General features: G+C 45.6%; 1 protein-coding gene across 2 annotated transcripts; it reads left to right on the top strand.

Moving 5' to 3' along the window:
• Positions 1 to 3,247: 3,247 nt before the first annotated feature.
• On the top strand, positions 3,248 to 18,145 carry CGREF1 (cell growth regulator with EF-hand domain 1). Of its 2 annotated transcripts, none has more exons than XM_043469127.1 (6): positions 3,248 to 3,404; positions 15,062 to 15,152; positions 16,198 to 16,263; positions 16,341 to 16,411; positions 16,551 to 16,675; positions 17,164 to 18,145. In XM_043469127.1, exons 2-6 carry the CDS (start codon positions 15,073 to 15,075, stop codon positions 17,608 to 17,610), a joined length of 789 nt encoding a protein of 262 aa, XP_043325062.1. In that variant the 5' UTR covers positions 3,248 to 3,404; positions 15,062 to 15,072; the 3' UTR covers positions 17,611 to 18,145. The 2 variants fall into 2 exon arrangements, with proteins under 2 accessions (XP_043325062.1, XP_043325063.1); XM_043469128.1 differs by having other exon boundaries at positions 3,268 to 3,404; positions 15,021 to 15,152.
• Positions 18,146 to 18,391: the final 246 nt, after the last annotated feature.

The following is an 18,391-nucleotide window of genomic DNA, read 5'->3' on the forward strand; positions in this document are numbered from 1 at the left end:
ATGGTTGGTCTGGAGAGGAGCCTAGGTATTAATATCACTTACAGGTTTTCTGGAAGACTCTAATGTGTAGTCAGGGTTGAACCCCTGCAATAAGGGTATGCTGCTAGATAAGGGAAGTACTAGCTGCTGTGGGAGCCCTGGGGAAGGTGCCCAGACTTCATGGATCTGAGAAAGCATACCCAGATGTTAAATAACAATACATTTAAGGTGAATTTTTTTTTAAAAAAAGAAAAGGAGTTTCCAAGGCAAGGTGGAGGAGGGGACAGAGTAGTTGTTCCAAAAGAAGGAACAGCACAAACAAAAGCCTGGATGTGAGGCTTCTGAAAGGAACCAAAAGAAACTGGATGTTGCTGGAACATATGAGATGGTCAGGAATCTGGTGTGGGCCGCTGCATAAAGGATGCTAGAGCTTATCCTAAGGGTGGAGGAAAGCCATCCAAGAGTTTTAGTGGGTGACATGATTGGGCTTCCCAGTGGTACTAGTGGTAAAGAACCTGCCTGCCAACGCAGGAGACATAAGAGATGCGGGTTCGATCCCTGGGTGGGGAAGATCCCCCGGAGAAGGAAACGGTAACCCACTCCAGTATTCTAACCTGGAGAATTCCATGGACAGAGGAACCTGGCAGGCTACAGTCTAGGGTCACGAAGAGTTAGACACAACTGAAGTGACTTAGCATGCATGGGTGACATGATCAGAGTTATGTTTTAGAAGAAACATTCAGGCTACTTGGAGAATGGACTGGAGGAGGATGAGAATGGAAGGAGATCAGTTAGAGGCTGTTAACAGAACTTTGGCATAGAGCGTGGCTGCCTGGCCTGGAGGAAGCTCAGGAGAGGAGTGAAGATTATTAAGATAGGAGACAGAATTGATAGGACTTGGTAGTAGGTTAGAGGTGGAGAAGAAGGAGGAATCATGAATGATCCCCAGTTTTCTGACTATGTAGATTCAGGGATGCGTATGGGACTTGACCCTGAGATGGGGGGAGGGGAAGTTTTGAGGAGGAAGATGGTGTATTCTGACTCAGACACATAGAGGCTGGGGTGTTGATAGGTGTTCTAATTGTGTTTTCTTAGATTCTGAATTTGTCTATTTGGCATCAGTTAATCACAAGGCCAAATTAACAGCCAGAGTTGTTCACCTCCCTCCTGCAATCCAAAGGCTATCCTCTGGGATTTCCCTGGTGACCCAGTGGTTAAGATTCCCAAGTTTCCATTGGGGGCTAGAGGGGGCAAGAGGTTGATCCCTGGTTGGGGAACTAAGGTCCCACATGCAACATGGTGCAACCAAAAGATTAAAAAAAAAAAAAAATTCCTAGAGGCCATACTCTGAACCACTTCCTTTATCCAACTCTCACACACCAAACCAATATTTTCTGTTTCCTAAATCAACCCAGGACCAGGGACTCATCAACTAGGGACAGCCTCTGTGCCCCCAAAGCCCTCTGAAGTTTTTCAAGCTAGTCAACCCTAAACTGTTCACCCTGCCCTGTCTTGCTTTTCTAGCTTAATAAAGGCTGTAGGCTGTCCTTCCCCTTGCTCCTTTCTGGCTCTGACCAACTCTGGTGCTTCCCTGTGTGGTCTTGTTCGGTAAGCTGTGCCTCTTCTTCCTAAGGGAACTGTAACATTAAACTTCTCTTTCACTGGCATTGACTTCTCTGTGCTGTCATTCAGTCACCTTTAAAACTTAAAACCTGGCACAAGTCAGTAGGCTGTTCAGCTCCAGAAGTGTTCTGGGGCTAAGAGATTGTATTTGAGATATGGTAGTTATCAGCATTCAGATGATATATTAACTTGTAGGATGGCCATAACAAAGTGCTGCAAGCTGGTATCTTGAAGAACAGAAATTTATTGTCTCACAGTTCTGGAAACTGGAAAACCAAGATCAAAGTGCTAGAAGGATTGGTTCCTTCTGAGAGCAAGGAGGAAGACTCTGTTCCACACCTCTCTTCTAGCTTCTGGGGGTTCCCTGGAAATCTCCAGCATTCCTTGGCATGTAGAAGCTTCACTCTAATTTCTGCCCGAATCTTCACATGCTGTTCTTCCTGTGTGTGTTTGTGTGTGTGTGTGTGTGAGAGAGAGAGTGTGTGTGTGTGCACATGCCTGTGTATGTGTGTCCAAATTTCCATTTTTTATTGGAAAAAAAATATTGGATTAGGGGCCCAACCTACTCCAGTATGACCCCATATTCATTAGGTATATCTGCAACCACCCTATTTCTAAATACAGTCACATTCTGAAGTACTAGGGTTTAGAACTCTAACATACGAATTTTTGAGGTACAGAATTCAACCCAGAAGAGATAGTAATGAAAGCTATGTGAGTGGAAGAACACATGAGCAGATGGGGAGTGAGGAGAGAGCCCAGAGGAACTCCATGACACAAGAAGAAACTAAAAAGAAAAGACTGGAGAGAGAGGAATGGTGTCGCCAAAATCAACGATACCATGACCAAAGGAGGTAGTGTCCAGCAGTGTCCACCACAGGAAGGAGGACCAGATGGCTTTGATGAGAGTGAGTTTGTTGTTGCAATGGACTCTGATGAGAAGGAGCTGATTGGGAGAGGGAGAAGTTGAAGATTCTAGGGAGATAAGAAGTCATTCACTAAAAAGGTCTTGACTCAGTGAGGGAGGAAGTAGTCTGAAGCCTCCGTGGAGGAACTGGCCACTGTGAGAAAACTGGGGATACTCCATTTGACTGGAAAACTACAATGACACACTGTATCACTGTACTGGCAAACCATGGCCCTTAAGATGGTACTTTCCCAGGTCTCCTCACCCCGACCATGGCTCAGATGGAGTGACCTCTCAGGGATGGGCAGTCACAGTCACACAATGATACCTTCACTGGAAGCCGACAGTTGCAAGTGTCACTTGAGCATCACAAACAGGAAGAGTTCACACAGATACCCTAACAGACACACCACTAACATCCTGTACTGACACACACCCAGTCAGCCAGTCATGCACTGGCCAAACTCTCTCAAGTACTGTCATACTGGACACGCGGCCACACACAACACCCCCTCCCTACGGTGTCACACACATCTGGGTCCCAGCAGGGAGTGGCCCCCCAGTTAAATGTGCTTCTTATACACATCAGCTTCATCATCTGTCTCTCTGCCTCTCTAGTTGTATCTGTCACGCGCGCTCACCCACATACATATACACACACCACACACTCTCGCCGGGGGTGGGCCAGGGTCTGCGGGGCGGGGCGGGAATCCTGCCGGCGGCGCTGGCGCTCCGGACTCTGCCCGGGCCAGGGCGGCGGCCGCAGCCCGGAGGGCGACGTGGAGCGGCCACGTGGAGCGGTCCGGGGGAGGGCCAGGCGGCAGGAGCCGAGGCGCGGCGGCAGCGGCGGCGCACGGCCTCCAGCGACGACCCAGACGGACCGGTGCCGCCGCAGGTGGGTGCGAGCCCCGCCGGGTGGGTGGCCTGGGACCCCGCAGCGGGCAGCGGGGCGATGCTGCGCGCCGCGGGGCTGGACCGTGGGCGGGGGCGGCCTCCTGGCTCCGGGTCGGATGCTGAAGGCGCAGTCCCTCCGCATCCCTTGCGGCTCGGACGCAGTAGGAGCGCCGGCTCCTGCCTCTGGGCGCCTCTTCGAGGTTACCCCTGAGAGCGGGTAGAGGGAGGGCCTGGAAAGGGAGACCTGAGACCTGAGCTCCTTCGCGGTGATGGGGCGGGGTTGGGGGTGGGGAGGGTGAAGTTCATTATCCCCCCCAAGGGCTTTTCCCTTCTCGTCTTATTCGTTGCTCTGACAACCCCGGGGTGGGGGGGAGGCTGGCAGGAGTTTCGTCCTCATTTGACAGAGGAGGAGAAGGAGGAGCCGAGGGTTATCACCCTGGTGGAAGTGGCAGGGGAGCCCAGCTCTCAGGTGTGGGACTTCTTGGTCTGTATAGCCATTGCCTCTTCTCTTGCGGGGAGGCGGGGGGTGGGGGTTGGGGGGTTGCGCTAGAGTCACAGGCGGCTCTGGAGGGAGGAGTTAAGGGAGAAGATTGAGTTCCAAATAACTTCCGACAGTATTAGCTGGAAATGGAATGGATGCCCTGTGAGGTGCCAGGCTCCTGTCCTGGGAAGTCCAGTGGAGGCTGATGGCCATTGACAAGGGTGCTGTGCAAGTAGTTTTGCATTAGATGGAAAGTCAAGCAATGAAAAGGCTCTCCCACATCCTAGAGTCTCTGAAATACTCAGGGAGCAATACTCACTGCCAATCACTCTACCTACATTTTCCAATGCATCCTCCCCAAGACCCTTCCAGATAGATATCGTTATCCTCATTTTTTTGGTTGTTGTTGGTGTTTTTTTTTGGTTTGTATTTTTTAGGCCTCACTATCGGGCATGAGGGGCTTCCCAGGTGGCCAGTGGTAAAGAACCTGGCCGGCAATGCAGGAGACATGGGAGACACCAGTTCCATCTCTGGGTGGGGAAGATCCCCCGGAGGAGGGCATGGCAACCCACTCCAGTATTCTTGCCTGGGAAATCCGTGGACAGAGGAGCCTAGCGGCTACAGTCCATAGAGTCAGGCAGAGTCGGACACGACTGAAGTGACTTAGCACGCATATGGAGCATGAGGGATATTAGTTCCCCAATGAGGGATCAAATCTGAGTCCCCAGCAACCAAGCCCCCTGCACTGGGAGCACAAGGTTTTAACCACTGGACTGCAAGAGAAGTCCCTATCCTCATTTTTTAAAGTGAAGGCCCCACAACACCTGCTGAGATCACACTGTTAGTACTATGACAGACTGGATTTGACCAGAGTTCCAACTCCAAGGCCAGGCTTTCCTCCCATGCACTAACGCAAAGGCTTGAAGAAATCAAATACTGGAGGGTCACTGTGAGTGTGTGTGTGTGTGTGTGTGATGTAAATAACTTTATTGGATTATATAACAACTCTAATAATTGTGGTGGCTTTTCTGTGGTCATTAGGGTAAATTGTGTTTAAGCACATTGTAGTTATAGAAAATGATTAGGAACATATTTATTTGACAGGCAGTTTTCAATAACTGCTTTATTTCTGTTGCTCACAAGGGTTTTCCGGGTAGTTCAAAAGGTAAAGAATCTGCCCACTATGCAGGAGACCCAGGTTTGATCCCAGAGTCGGGAAGATCCTCTGGAGAAGGACATGGCAAACAACTCTTCAATAAATAGTTAGAAATATGAAAGGGTGAAGAAATCACATTACACCAACCTCATTAAATGTTACTTGAGCTGCCTTAGCCTGGTGGTGCTGGTGGTCACTCAGTTGTGTCTGACTCTTTGTGACCCCATGGACTGTAGCCCATCAGGCTCCTTTGTTCATGAGATTTCCCAGGCAAGATACTGGAGTGGGTTGCCATTTTTTCAATAGGGAATCTTCCCAGGGCAGGGATCAAACCTGGGTCTACCTGCATTACAAGTGTATTCTTTACCGACTGAGCCACCAGGGAAGCATGCCTTAGTCTGGCTTCCTTTAAATCATAGACGTGAGGTACCCGGACTAAAAATGTCACATTTGGAAGCATGACTTAGGAAAATATTACTGAGATGACACTGAAAGCCCACATGCAGTTATTTGCTTCTGAAGTGGACTGCAACCAGAGTCTTAAGGTTGTCAGGAAGGCCCAGGATATTTCAGGTAAGGGATGAAACAGCTTGGGCAAAAGAACTGCAAGGTGAAAGTGAAAAGTATTTCCACAGACTCCTGAATCCACCTATTTGAAGCAAAATGTTAGAATGATGGAAAATTGGAAGATGTCTAAAAATGGTAACATGATATCTGATCAGAGAAGGGCTTGAATGTCCAGGTGAAGACTGAACTATAATAGAAATAGGGAGCCACTGAAGGTTTTGGAGCAGTGGAGTTCCAGCAAAAGATTACTCTGATGTGGGTGTGGTAGTGGTTTGGTCACTAATTCGAATCTGACTCTTGCTACCCCATGGACTGTAGCCCACCAGGCTCCTTTGTCCATGGAACATTCAAGCAAGAATACTGGAATGGGTTGCCATTTCCTTCCCCAGGTGATCTTCCCGATCCAGGGACAGAACCAGGTCTCCTGCATTGCAGGTAGATGCTTTACTGACTGAGCCACCAGGGAAACTGATGTGGCTATGAAGGGTTCTTTAAAACGAGAAGCTATCAGAGACAGGAACAAGAATAAGAGACTCCTTGTGCAAGGAGTAATTTGTTATCCAGTTAGTATTCACTGGAACTCTGTGAAGTAAATATTATTATTATATCCATTCTGCAGATAAGTTTACTGAGGGATAATTAACCTACCCAAGGTCACGGGGACAGTCTGTGGTACAGCTGGGATCTGAACCTAGGTCTGGCTGGTTCCATAGCCCTGTCCACTGCACATGCTGAATAGTTGACTGTGTGTGACAAATACATAGGACCAAAAGGAGGAGAATAAGAGTAATTCATGTGGGCAGGGTTCAGGACCAGGTCATCCTTTTCAGGGCCCAGTGTAAGAAAAGATTGAGAATTTCAAGACAGAGACAGCAGAGCCTTAGTCTAAGCCCAGGGACCTTCTGAGAGTGGAGTCCTGTGTGACTGCCAAGAAGCCAATCTATCATTATGACAACTGACAAATCACCTCAAAGCTTAGTGGCTGAAAACAATAGCATTGACTATGCCTATGAGTGTACATTCTGGGCAGGACTGTGAAGACAAGCTCAGTTCTGCTCTGGCAGAGTTGGCTGGGATAGCTGGAAGGCTGGGGCTTGGAATCATCTGCAGTTTTGCTCTCTTACCTGCCTGGCCCTTGGGTGGGAAGTGAGCAGGTGGGAGCTGCAGGAATCACAACCAAGACCTCTCAAGCATCCCTATCCTTATGTGCTTCCTCCACGTGGTCTTTTCAGCACAGTGGACTTCTTCCACAGTGGTTCAGGGTGTATCTGCATGTCAAGAGAGGGAGAGAGAGAGAACCAGAACCAGGCATAAACCCTGTTGCCTTTTATGACTCAGACTTGGAGGTTACGTGGCATCATTTCCACTATTCATTATAAGTGAGTTCCTAAGTCTGGATCATATACAAGGAAAGGCAAATTTGACTTCAGCTATTTCTCACAAGAAAGACTTGGTAGATATGTTTTTCTTTTTTTCCCCTTTCCTTTTTTCTGTATTTTATTTGATTTTTATTGGGGTATAATGGCTTTACAATGTTGTGTTAGTTTCTGCCATACAATGAAGTAAATCAGCTATTTGTTGTTTAGTTGCTAAGTTGTGACTGACAGTTTTGCAACCCCATGGACTATATAGCCCACCAGGCTCTACTGTCCATGGGATTTTCCAGGAAGAATACTGGAGTGGGTTGCCACTTCCTTCTCTAGGGGGTCTTCTCGAGCCAGGGATTGAAACTGCATCTCCTACGTTGTCAGGCAGGTTCTTTGCTGCTGTGCCATACATATACATATATCCCCTCCCTCTTGAGCCTCCCTTCTACCCCCTCATCCCACCTCTCTAGGTCATCACGGAGCATCGAGCTGAGAGCTCCCTGTGCTAGACAGCAGCTTCCCACTAGCTATCTGTTTTAGCTATGGTAGTGTATATATGCCAGTGCTACTCTTCCAACTCATCCCACCCTCCCCTTCCCTCACTGAGGGTAGACACGTTTTTCAAACCAGCACCGTTGGCCTAATGAGTGACTGGATTAGGGGGATCTGATGGGTGCTTCTCCTTTATGCCTGAACGGCTCCCACCAGTCATTCTTTGTCATTTCCAAATATCCTCTTTTAAAAGGCAACTCCTAGTGGTGATAATGCATTAAGCCTGGATAATAGGTTCTGGCAGCTCTGGGGGATTTAAATTATTCCTGTGCCTCCTGTTGGCCCAGGCCCTAACAGTAAACAGATGGGGAAGAGAAAGCAATTTGAAGATATCCAGGTGGGGAGACCAGAATTGTAGGTATGTGTGAAGCCCCTGCAGAGCAGTCCAGAAAAACTTCTGGAAGGAAAATGCCTTATTGTATAATATCACCAGGTGCTACGTTTTACACATCTTGTCTTATTGAACCTTCACCACACCCTGGGAGATGCTCTCGTCATCCTCATGTTACAGATCAAGGTTCCAAAACACAAAAGTCACACAGTTGGTGCGTTGTAGAGTCTGCATTTGAACTTAGGCCAACCTGAGGTTAGGGCCCATACCATTAAACTTTGGGCTACACCCCCTATTCCTTAGCAATTCTGTGTTTCTGTTTTTCTCTTAAATTGTCGTTTTAACATTTGTATCTTTTCCTATTTACATGAATATGTAAATGTTATGGAGAAAAAAGAATGAGCAATTTTACCTAATATTATCATCTTACTTACAAGTTAATGCCTACCATATAGTAGGTGCTCAATAAATTTAAGAATTGAATAAAACTAGCCCTTATTCTATAAAACTTATATCGACACTTGCCTTCCCTTCGAAGGCTCACCTCCTTGGTCCTTGTCACCAAAGGTCTTGACTTGGGCTGCTGCTTCCCGTGGCATCCTCTGTCGCATCCAGACTAGAGTCTATGTCTACTGTCATTCTCCTTTTGGCCTCTTCTGGCCAGGCTGGCCCTTTCAACCATTTTGTGCCCCTATTTCCACCTTAGAGCCTGGAGCCCTCAGCCTCCTCTCTTCAAATGCACAGCATACTGGGTACCAAGAATTGGGCAAGGCAGCCCTCCTGTCCACTCACCTAGACCCTCGCTAAGCCATTGCTTCCTAACCACAAACCCCTGTGGGCAGGGCCTTTTCTCTAATCCTCACCCTCACTTAATGCTGCAGTCCTTGGATTTGCACTCAGTCTCCATGGGGTTTCCATGGAGATTTCTGTCTCAAAGCCCCTGCTGGGAGTGGTGGTGAACAGCACCATCCTGAAAACCCTAATAGCTTTGAACCCTGTTCCCTCCAGTCCTTCATCACTTGTCTTCTGAACTTGATTCATGGTCTCTTTCATATTACAGAAGTTCATACTTTTAATATACTCAAATCTGTCCATTTTTTCTCTTTAAAACAAATTAGAAATACTTATCATTTTTAATGGCTCTGTCACATAATATGATTTGCTTAGCCTGTCTAAATGTTACACATTCAGGTTGTTTACAGTTCTTTGACTACTATTAACAGCACAGCTATAAATATCTTTATAATTTCTTTTCTATTTGTGTTCTTCCTTATGTAATCCTCAGGATGATACTGTTGGATCAGAGTGCAATTTATGGCAATTAATTGGCAGGTTGCTCTAGAAATAGTTCAGGTTCATAGCTTTAGTTTATAGTTTATAGCTCCTAAAACAATATAGGTTAATACTCACTAATTCAATTTCTTCAAGGGTTGTAGGACTTTTAAAATTTGCAAAAAAACAAAACAAAAATTGCTATTTCTTTTGATGTCAGTTTTGATGTTAAGTTTTTCTAGGAAAATGGCTATATCTGCTAAGTTTACAACTTTCTTCTATTTCTACAGGTATGTCTCCTTTTAATTCCTAATGTTGTTTATTTGTGCCTTTTCTCTTTGCTCTTAATGAAAATTGTTGGAGGTTTTCTAACTTATTACTCCTTTTGAAGAAACACAGTTGTTTAGCTTTGGACGATCCTCTGTAGAAGGAAATGGCAATCCACTCCAGTACTCTTGCCTGAAAAATCCCATGAACAGAAGAGCCTGGCGGGCTACATATAGTCCAGTCCATGGAGTCGCAAAGTCAAACATGACTGGAGTGACTTAGCACACTCAGATAGATGCGCGCACTCAGATAGATGCACACTCTTTTCTATTATATTTTAAATTTCTTCTATCTTTTATTTCATTTCTTTTAATTTCTTTGGGTTTATTCTCTTTTACTAGCTTCTTGAGGTGGAAGCTTAACTCATTAGCTTTTAGCCTTTCTTCTAATATAAGTTTTTAAGTCAATTCATTTCCCCTCTAATACTGTTTTAACTATGTATCTTGCTTTGATGTAAATGTTTCCAATATTATTCAGTTTTAAGTACTGAAAAATTTCCATTATGATATTTTTCTCTGATGTATATTTAAGTGTGCCTTTTACAGTTTTTATATAAATAAGAATTTTTTTTTTAAGCTATACTATGCAGCTTGTGGAATCTTAGTTCCCCAACCAGAGATTGAACCCAGACCCTCAGCAGTGAAAGCCCAGAGTCCTAACCACTGGACTGCCAGAGAATTCCCTAAATGAGATTTTTTTACATCATTTTTGTTACTGATTCCTAGTGTAATTGCTTTTAATCTCATAACAGTATGAGACTGATTCTTTAATACTTGTTGAGTCACATTCTTTGGCCTTCTGCTTTTCAGTTTTTATAAATAATCCACATGTGTTGAGAAGAATATGCATTTGCTAAGTGACTGGAGTTGGGTTCTCTATTTGTCCATTAGCTCAAGTTTAGTAAATGTTTTATCCAATCGTCTGTCTACATTTTTACTAAGTTTTAGTCTATTTAATCTTTCAGATACTGTTTGAGATATGTTAAATTCTCCCCCATAATAGCAGATTAGATTTTTCTGATTGAGTTTATGCCAGTTTTTTTTTTTTTTATAAACACTTTGTTTTAGAGCAGTTCTAGGTTCAGAGCAAAACTGAGACGTTTCCCATATAACTCCCTACACATGCACAGCCTTGTCCAGTATCACTATGCCCCACCAGAATGGTACATGATGAATTGAGAACCTAAACTGACACAGCATAATCATCCAAAGTCCACAGTCAACCATAGGGTTCATTCTTGGTGTTGTACATTCTATGGGTTTGAACAAATTCCCTGGAGGAGGAAATGGCAACCTGCTCCAGTATACTTGCTTGGGAAATCCCATGGACAGAGGAGCCTGGCAGGCTACAGTCCATGGGGTCACAAAGAGTTGGGCATGATTTAGCAACTAAATAACAATCAGTGTGCAGTGTTATGCCATTTATCATTTTAGATGTTTTTAGGCTATGTTATTAGGTACCTACAGGTTCAGAATTATTATACCTTCCTAGGGGATTAAATTTTAGTGCATTTCATAATGATGTGCTTTTATCTATAATAATGCTTTTCACCTTAAGGTCCATCTATTCTAATGTTGATAAGGCTATGTTGGTTTTCTTTTCTCTAGTATTGCTTTATGTATCCTTTCCCCACCATTTTGCTTTCAACTTTTCTGTGTTAATCTCTTAATCTCTTGAAAATTGCATGTGATTTGTATGTTTTATGTAATTTTGATAATCTCTATTTATTAGCTGATGAGTTTATACAATTTATGTTTATTATTGATTACTGATATACTTGGATCTATTTTACTATCTTATTTTATGCTTTCTACGTGTCTTCCTTTTTAATCATTTAATTAATTTTTAGCTTCTCTTTTTTCTGTTTTCCTGCCTTCCTTTGGAATGATTTTTTAAAAATTCCATTCCTTTTTTTTTCTGCTGGTTTGCAGTCCGATATTTCATTTCTGTCTTTTAGTGGTTATTAGAAAATTTTTACCTGCATAGTTGTTTACATGCACAGTTGATCATTATGTCCACTCTCTTCCCAAACAACTGTCCTTACCTTACATCTTAATGTTGTCCAATAATGTAGCTCACGCCATCTTTTTTTGCTCCATACAGTAATATAATTATCATTGTTTAACAATCTTTGTTAGATTTCCCCACATTCTGATTTTGTGTGTGCATATGGTTGCACTGGGTCTATTTTTACGAGCGGGCTTAGTTGCACGAGCTAGGGCTACTCTTCATTGTAGTGCACTGGCTTCCTATTGTGATGATTTCTCTTGTTGAGGAGCACAGGCTCTAGGTGCATGAGCTCCAGTAGTTGCTGCATGCTGGCTCAATAGTTATGGTTCACAGGCTTAGTTGCTCTGCTCCATGTGGAATCTTCCCAGGCCAGAGATTGAACCCGTGTCCCCTGCATTGGCAGTCGAATTCCTATCCACTGTACCACCAGGGAAGTCCCATTCTGATTTCTTTGTTCACTCTTTTTCCTTGCATTCCAAATGTTCCTTCTGGGGTCATTTTCCTTCTTCCTGAGTTATATCTCTTAGAATTTCCTTTAATAGAGAACTGTTGGTGATAAATTCTCTAATTTGTTATCTAAAATTTATCAAACACTTTTTGTTTAATCTCATTCTTAAAAGATAATTTTGCTGAGAATAAAAATCTAGAATGGCAATTTCCCCCACCCCCTTCTTTGACACATTGAAATATTATACTACTGTGTTCTGGCATCACTGTTGCTGTTGTGAAATCAGCTGTCAGTCTAATTATTCTTCCTTCTAGGTGATTTGTCTTTTCTCTTTGAGTACTTTTGAGATCTTCTCTTTTTCTTGGTTTTCTGTTTTTTCAGAACAGCAACTCTAGATGTGTATTTCTGTTTATTTAATCTGCCTGGGATTGTTCAGATTCCTGGATGGGAGTGTTAGTGTTTTGCAACATAGTAGAATAATCTCAGCTACTATTTCTTCAAATTCTGTTTTTAATCCAATTGTCTCTATTATCTCCTCCTTGCTGCTTTGTTTTATATTTTATATGTCTTTGACTCAATTAACTGTACTCTGGACCATTTATTTAGATCTATTCTCCAGTTCACTAATTCTTACATCATCTGTGTCTAATTTATTTAACTCACTCATTGCATTTAAAAAAGAATCAATCTTTTCTTTGTATAAATTACATTTTGAGAGGATAGCTATTTGAATCCCAACTATATGTAAGAAATCTCCTGTTAGTCTCTTCACACTGAATGGGCCCAAGCATTCTTTATCTCTGGTCTCTGCTATTTCATGAAGCATTCAGCTGATAATTCAAGTTCAGTTGACTTGGTTTGGCAGATACCCTAGGCAAAAGTTGACTTTAAGCACAGTTTTCCCCCAGGGATTATTCTTTCCACTGTGCCTTTATACTCTGGGTATTTCTTACTTTCTTGCCAACTAAATGCATTTAAAAATATACTTTCTATTTTTATCTAGCATTGTGGTTACTTTCATTGCAACTTGTTTATTCTCATACTCCCAGACATGGAAACCTGGATATTTTTCTAGTCCATCCTTTCATTGAGGTGTGTTCCCTGTGGCGGGACCTCTAAAGGTCACCAAGCAGTATAGAGAGCTCAATTCTGTCCCCCATGGATGGGTCCAAGATCTATCTTCTCTCCTGGCTACAACAACTAAAGCCCAAGGATCTATGTTGCCAGCCAAAGTTCATGAACATTCTTATTTTTTTAAAAAATCTAAATATTTACTTATTTTTGGTTACATTGGGTCTTGGCTACAGCACTAAGGAACTACTATTGTGCTTGGTCTCAGTAGTTGAGGCATGTGAGCTTAGTTGCCCTGCAGCATGTGGGGTCTTAGTTCCTGGGCCAGGGATTAAAACCACGTCCTCTGCATTGGAAGATGGATTCTTTACTGGACCACCAGGGGAGTCCCCATGAACAGCCTTAAGGCAGCTGTGCATCTACTTGGCCACACCAACAAACCATGTAGACTTACTGTATCTTTTGGGGCCAACTTATGCATAGAAAAATGGGGACAGTTTCTGTGACTCTCAGCAGCTTCACCTACTTGTGGTCTTCCATGCTCAAGACAGCTCTATTTGTGTAATAGCTACACAAGCATGTACCTGTTGGCCAGATGCTCACCAACTCTAGGAAGATCTCTTAGGAAGATGATATCTTCCTTTGCAGTGGTTTTGAATCTTCTTGGGGTCATGGAACTCCTTGAGAATTTGCTGAAAGCTATCCTCCTTTCTCCAGGAAAATTCAATGCCAGCCAGAGTATAGAGTACTATTTCAGAGGGTTCCTAATTGTCTGCTGTAGGCCATCAAGCACCTGTTGATTTGTCTTCCTAGAGATGAGTTTGAGGTTTCAGGCCTCAGCTCTGGAGGGCTTCTGCTTCCTCAGAAACTCACATGATATGTACACGATCCTGGGACTAATGAGAAAGCTTCTTGCTCTGTGCTTTGGTTGATCCCCTATTTGACTATTTTTATTTAATCAATTGGTTGTGCTGCCAATGGGCCTACACAATGTAGGCCTAAAAGAATGTTTTTGTGTTTGTTTTTTTCGTTTCTACTGAGATCTGGTTTCCCCAACTGCGTTAAGTAAATAGCAGTTCTTGAGACCATTGTTATACTGACCCTGATTTGTTGTATTTTCAAGTCCTACCTGAGCGTTGACCTATTTCAGAGTCTGAGTTTCTTTTGATTTGTTCTTCAGTGAGTTTTTAATAAATGCAAACCAACAAGTTGTTTCCCTCCTTATTTAAGACTTTTTGCGACTCTCTGCATTTCTTTTTAAAAAAATATTTATTTAATTGGCTACATCAGGTCTTTGTTGTGGCATGTGGGATCTTTTAGTTTCAGGATGGAAACTCTTAGTTGTGGCTTGATGGGATCTAGTTCCCCACCAGGGATTGAACCCAGGCCCCCTGCATTGGGAGCGTAGAGTCTTAGCCACGGGACCACCAGGGAAGTCCCACTCTTGGCATGTATAGTTCGGCCTTTTTCTTAACCTCTCTGAACTAGTTTCCACCTGTAAAATAATTGGACTGAACTAAATCAGACATATGCTTAAACTGCACTTCTCCGAGCACTTCCCCTGCCACCAGTGAATGTTACCTGTGAAATAGAGATTATTAGCATATCGTTTCTGTTTTATTTGGGTATCTTCCTCGAGGTTTTGTGCATTAATACTCTGCAGGGGTATGCGGGCTGGGGTGGGGGGTGATTATAGGAGCGGCAGTGAGGGCTGGCAGCTGTGACAAAAGTTGCTGCAACAGCTCCTGACAGCTCTCTCACATCACATTCTGGAGTGACTTGGGCATGCACTTCTCTGGGGGGCTGGCAGGGCAAGAGGAGTGGGTGCAGGGAGAGGCTCCTGTCTGCAGCTCGGCTTCTCCCAACACAGGTCTGCAGTATGCCCTTTATGTGCTGGATCTGAAATAAGATTTATTGGGGATCGCTGATGTCCTGTGTGGCTCCTCCCTATGCAGGAGTCCTGTCCCCTGGGTGGCAGGTAGAGGCAGAGAGCGAGGCGTTGCTGTCTAATCCATCAATGCCCGCTCTGTGGCAGACCCCTTCCCTCTGCTTCCCTACCCCTGTTCCTACTTCCAGTTACAGGAAGGATGTTACCTGTGACGATGAGAACGTTACTGCTGCTGCTGCTACCCCTGAGTCAGGCTGCTCCCAAGGACGGCACCATGAGGTAATGGCGTTCAGAGGGCAGGGCCATGGGCCGGGAGCACGGGGAGTCTCAGAACGTGTGGTGTGGGCCCCTGTGGGAGCTGAGAGAGTGGGCATACACTCCTTGACTTCTGTGTCATTCCCACCACCTCAACCATTGCCTTGTGCTTGTTGGAGTGTCCTCTGCAAAGGGGGCATTGACACCTGTTTTCTGGATTCACTTGGAACTGGGAGCTCGTTTCCAATGAGGTGTGAGGTTATGCCCTTGGGAAGGGGCTGCAGTCCACTTATCAGGAGCTTCTTACAGTGGAAGCTCCAAAGAAATAGAGATCCTTAGCATATCATTTCTGTTTTATTCGAGTATCTTCTTTGAGGTTTTGTGTATTAGTACTATGCAGGGGGTATGCGGGCTGGGGTCAGGGAATGGATACAGGAGGAGCAGCGAGGTCTGGCAGCTGTGACAAAAGTTGCTGTAACAGCTCCTGACAGTTCTCTGACATCACACATCTGGAGTGACTTGGGCAAACAGGGATCCCTATCCAGAACTAAGAGTAAATCCTGAGTGTTATAAAAACCCTTGAGCAGATTGAAACTTCAAAACCAAAGTCTATGCCTCAATGTCGGGGGTGAAAAGAGTCCATTTTGTATTATGGAGCACATTGGGTCTATATAAAACTGGGCAGTACCACCGGGCTCAGCTAGAGACCTGTCCCTTAGCAACCAACATCACAGGAAGAGTTGCCACAATCCACATCGTCCTGCCGCCCACTGTGCCGGTTTCCTGGGGCTCCACCTTGTGTCTACTGGATGTGGCCTCCTCTAACCACCACCTAACCAGATATTTTATTGGGATTTTCACTTAACATCTAAGCTAGGAATCTGCAAAGGCAGAATCTGGGGAGTAAGGTTGTGCTCCTGAGGCTCCCCCCAAGGCTTTTGGGGACTCGGAGAAGCAGCTCCTTTTGGGCCTGGGAGGTGATCTCTATCAGGAGCTTGGGAGTAGAAGGCTATGAGGCTGGGCCCTTGGGGAGGCTCTTTGCAAGGCCAGTCCTTCCCTCCCTCTCCAGGTTGGACCCTGAAGCACAGCATCTGCCTCTGCCCAACCCCTTTGAGCCAGGCCAGGAGCAACTTCGGTGAGTAGGCTGGGGTGAGGCCAGGCCTGGGGCAGCAGACCAGCATCTAGTGGGCTGATTTTCCACTTTTTTGCCAGACTTCTACAGAGCTACCTAAAGGGACTAGAGAGGATGGAAGAGGAGCCAGAGCACATGAGCCGGGAGCAGGGTAAGGGGCTAGGCTGATGGGGCCAGTGGATGGGAGGCTCAGGACAACCAGAGCTGGGACTGACATCAGGCCATCCCGTGACTCCTGCCTGATCCAGCTGTTCCCTGATGCCTCTTCTGATCCAGCTTCTCTTCCTTAGTTCTCCTCTACCTCTTTGCACTCCACGACTACGACCAGAGTGGACAGCTGGATGGCCTGGAGCTGCTGTCCATGTTGACAGCCGCTCTGGCCCCTGGAGCTTCTGACTCTCCCACCACCAACCCGGTAAGCCCTTCTTCTGCTCCATGAAGAAGACCCAGCTCCTTGGGGCTTTGGGGTTTTTAATTTTATTTATTTTTGGCTTCACTGGGTCTTCATTGCTGCAGACAAGCTTTCTCTAGTTGTGGCAAGTAGGGGCTACTCTCCAGCTGTGGGCTTTGGGTTTCTCATTGCGGTGGCATTTCTTGTCGCAGAGCACTGCCTAGGGTGCACAGGCTTCAGTAGTTGTGGTGTGTGGGCTTAGTTACCCCCAGGCATGTGGAATCTTCCTGGACCAGGGCTTGAACCCATGTCTCCTTCATTGGCAGGGGGATTCTTAACCACTGAGCCACCAGGGACGTCTGCTTTTGTTTTTCTCATCATGACTTTTTTTATTTTTTTAGTGAATCCCCTGTAAAAGGAGGGCTCAGAGCCTGCATGGCAGGGATGCAGGGTGTGTGGGGGAGGGTCAGGGTTCCTGGGAGCATCTCCAGTCACTACAGACTCTTCCATAGGTGATCCTGGTAGTAGACAAGGTGCTGGAGACTCAGGACCTGAATGGGGATGGGCTTATGACCCCTGCAGAGCTTGTCAACGTCCCTGGAGAAGCTCCGAGGCACACAGAGCCCAAAGAGCCTTCAGAGCCACAAGATGTTGGGATGCAGCCTCTGTTGGCTAAAAACCCATCGAGACAAGAAGCACATGAAGCCCTGAGTCCTGGAGAAGCAGCTGGAGGACAGGCAGAGGCCAGAAGGGAGTTCTTGGAGCCTGTACAGGAGGCTGGGGGACAGGCTGATGCTTTAAGAGAAGCCCCAGGCCCTGGAGGGGAGGTTGGGGGACAGGTAGAGACTGGGGATGCTGGAGGGAGAGCAGAAGAACTTCTAGGAGAAACACTGGGGTCTAAGAACACCCCAAATGAGCTTGAGGTTCATGCTATTCAGCTGGAGAATAGTGAGATGTAAACCTTGAGGGTACAGGTTTGCACCACTAGAAGTCTCAGTGCTGGAACATAAGCTCTAAGAGTAGGGTGTGTATATTAGGATGACGACCACCTCTGTGCCCCCTCGTTGGCCCCAGTAGGTGGTAGGTCTTTCTGTGCAGTTCAGTTCAGTCTATGCAGTTCAGGGAGACCCTAAGTTGAAGGGCAGCTTTAGGGCCCAGATGACCAATAAAGAACTGAATGAACCCATCCCCCTGGGCCATCGATCCTCTGGCCCAGCATGCCCTGGCCTCAGACTGCAGGGGTCAGGGACTGAACAAGCCTCTTGGGAGGGCAGGAATTCAGTTTACCCAGTGTTCCCAGACGAGACACAGAAGAGTTCAGCACTAGACCACGGCCAGCTGCAGACAACCGGGGAAGGGAGCTCAGCCTCTCCCCAGGGCCCAACTGCTGACGCACCCTCCTATATTCAGGGCAGATCTGCTCCATCACCCTGTATCTGCTCCCCACCCCCGAAAATATTAATAATAACTGCCATTTACAGAGTGCCTAGTGCACACCGGGCATCATGCTGGGCATTTTATAGATTGTGATTTCATCCTCAGCATAATTGTATGACCAGGCGGAATGATCTCTATTTGACAGATGAGGAAATTGGGGAAGACAGAATTCAGTAACATACCCAAGGTGAAAGTGAAAGTTGCTCAGTCGTGTCCTATTCTTTGTGACCCCATATGGTCCATGGAATTCTCCAGGCCAGAATACTGGAGTGCCTTTCCCTTCTCCAGGGGATCTTCCCAACC

The sequence above is a fragment of the Cervus canadensis genome, chromosome 5 (genome assembly GCF_019320065.1).
Source record: "Cervus canadensis isolate Bull #8, Minnesota chromosome 5, ASM1932006v1, whole genome shotgun sequence".
Taxonomy (NCBI): domain Eukaryota; kingdom Metazoa; phylum Chordata; class Mammalia; order Artiodactyla; family Cervidae; genus Cervus; species Cervus canadensis.

Coding starts and splice junctions, on each gene's coding strand:
- CGREF1 (XM_043469127.1), top strand. CDS start 15,073: ATGTTACCTGTGACGATGAGAACGTTACTGCTGCTGCTGCTACCCCTG. Junction 16,264..16,340: donor CCAGGCCAGGAGCAACTTCG/GTGAGTAGGCTG, acceptor CTTTTTTGCCAG/ACTTCTACAGAGCTACCTAA. Junction 16,412..16,550: donor GCACATGAGCCGGGAGCAGG/GTAAGGGGCTAG, acceptor TCTCTTCCTTAG/TTCTCCTCTACCTCTTTGCA.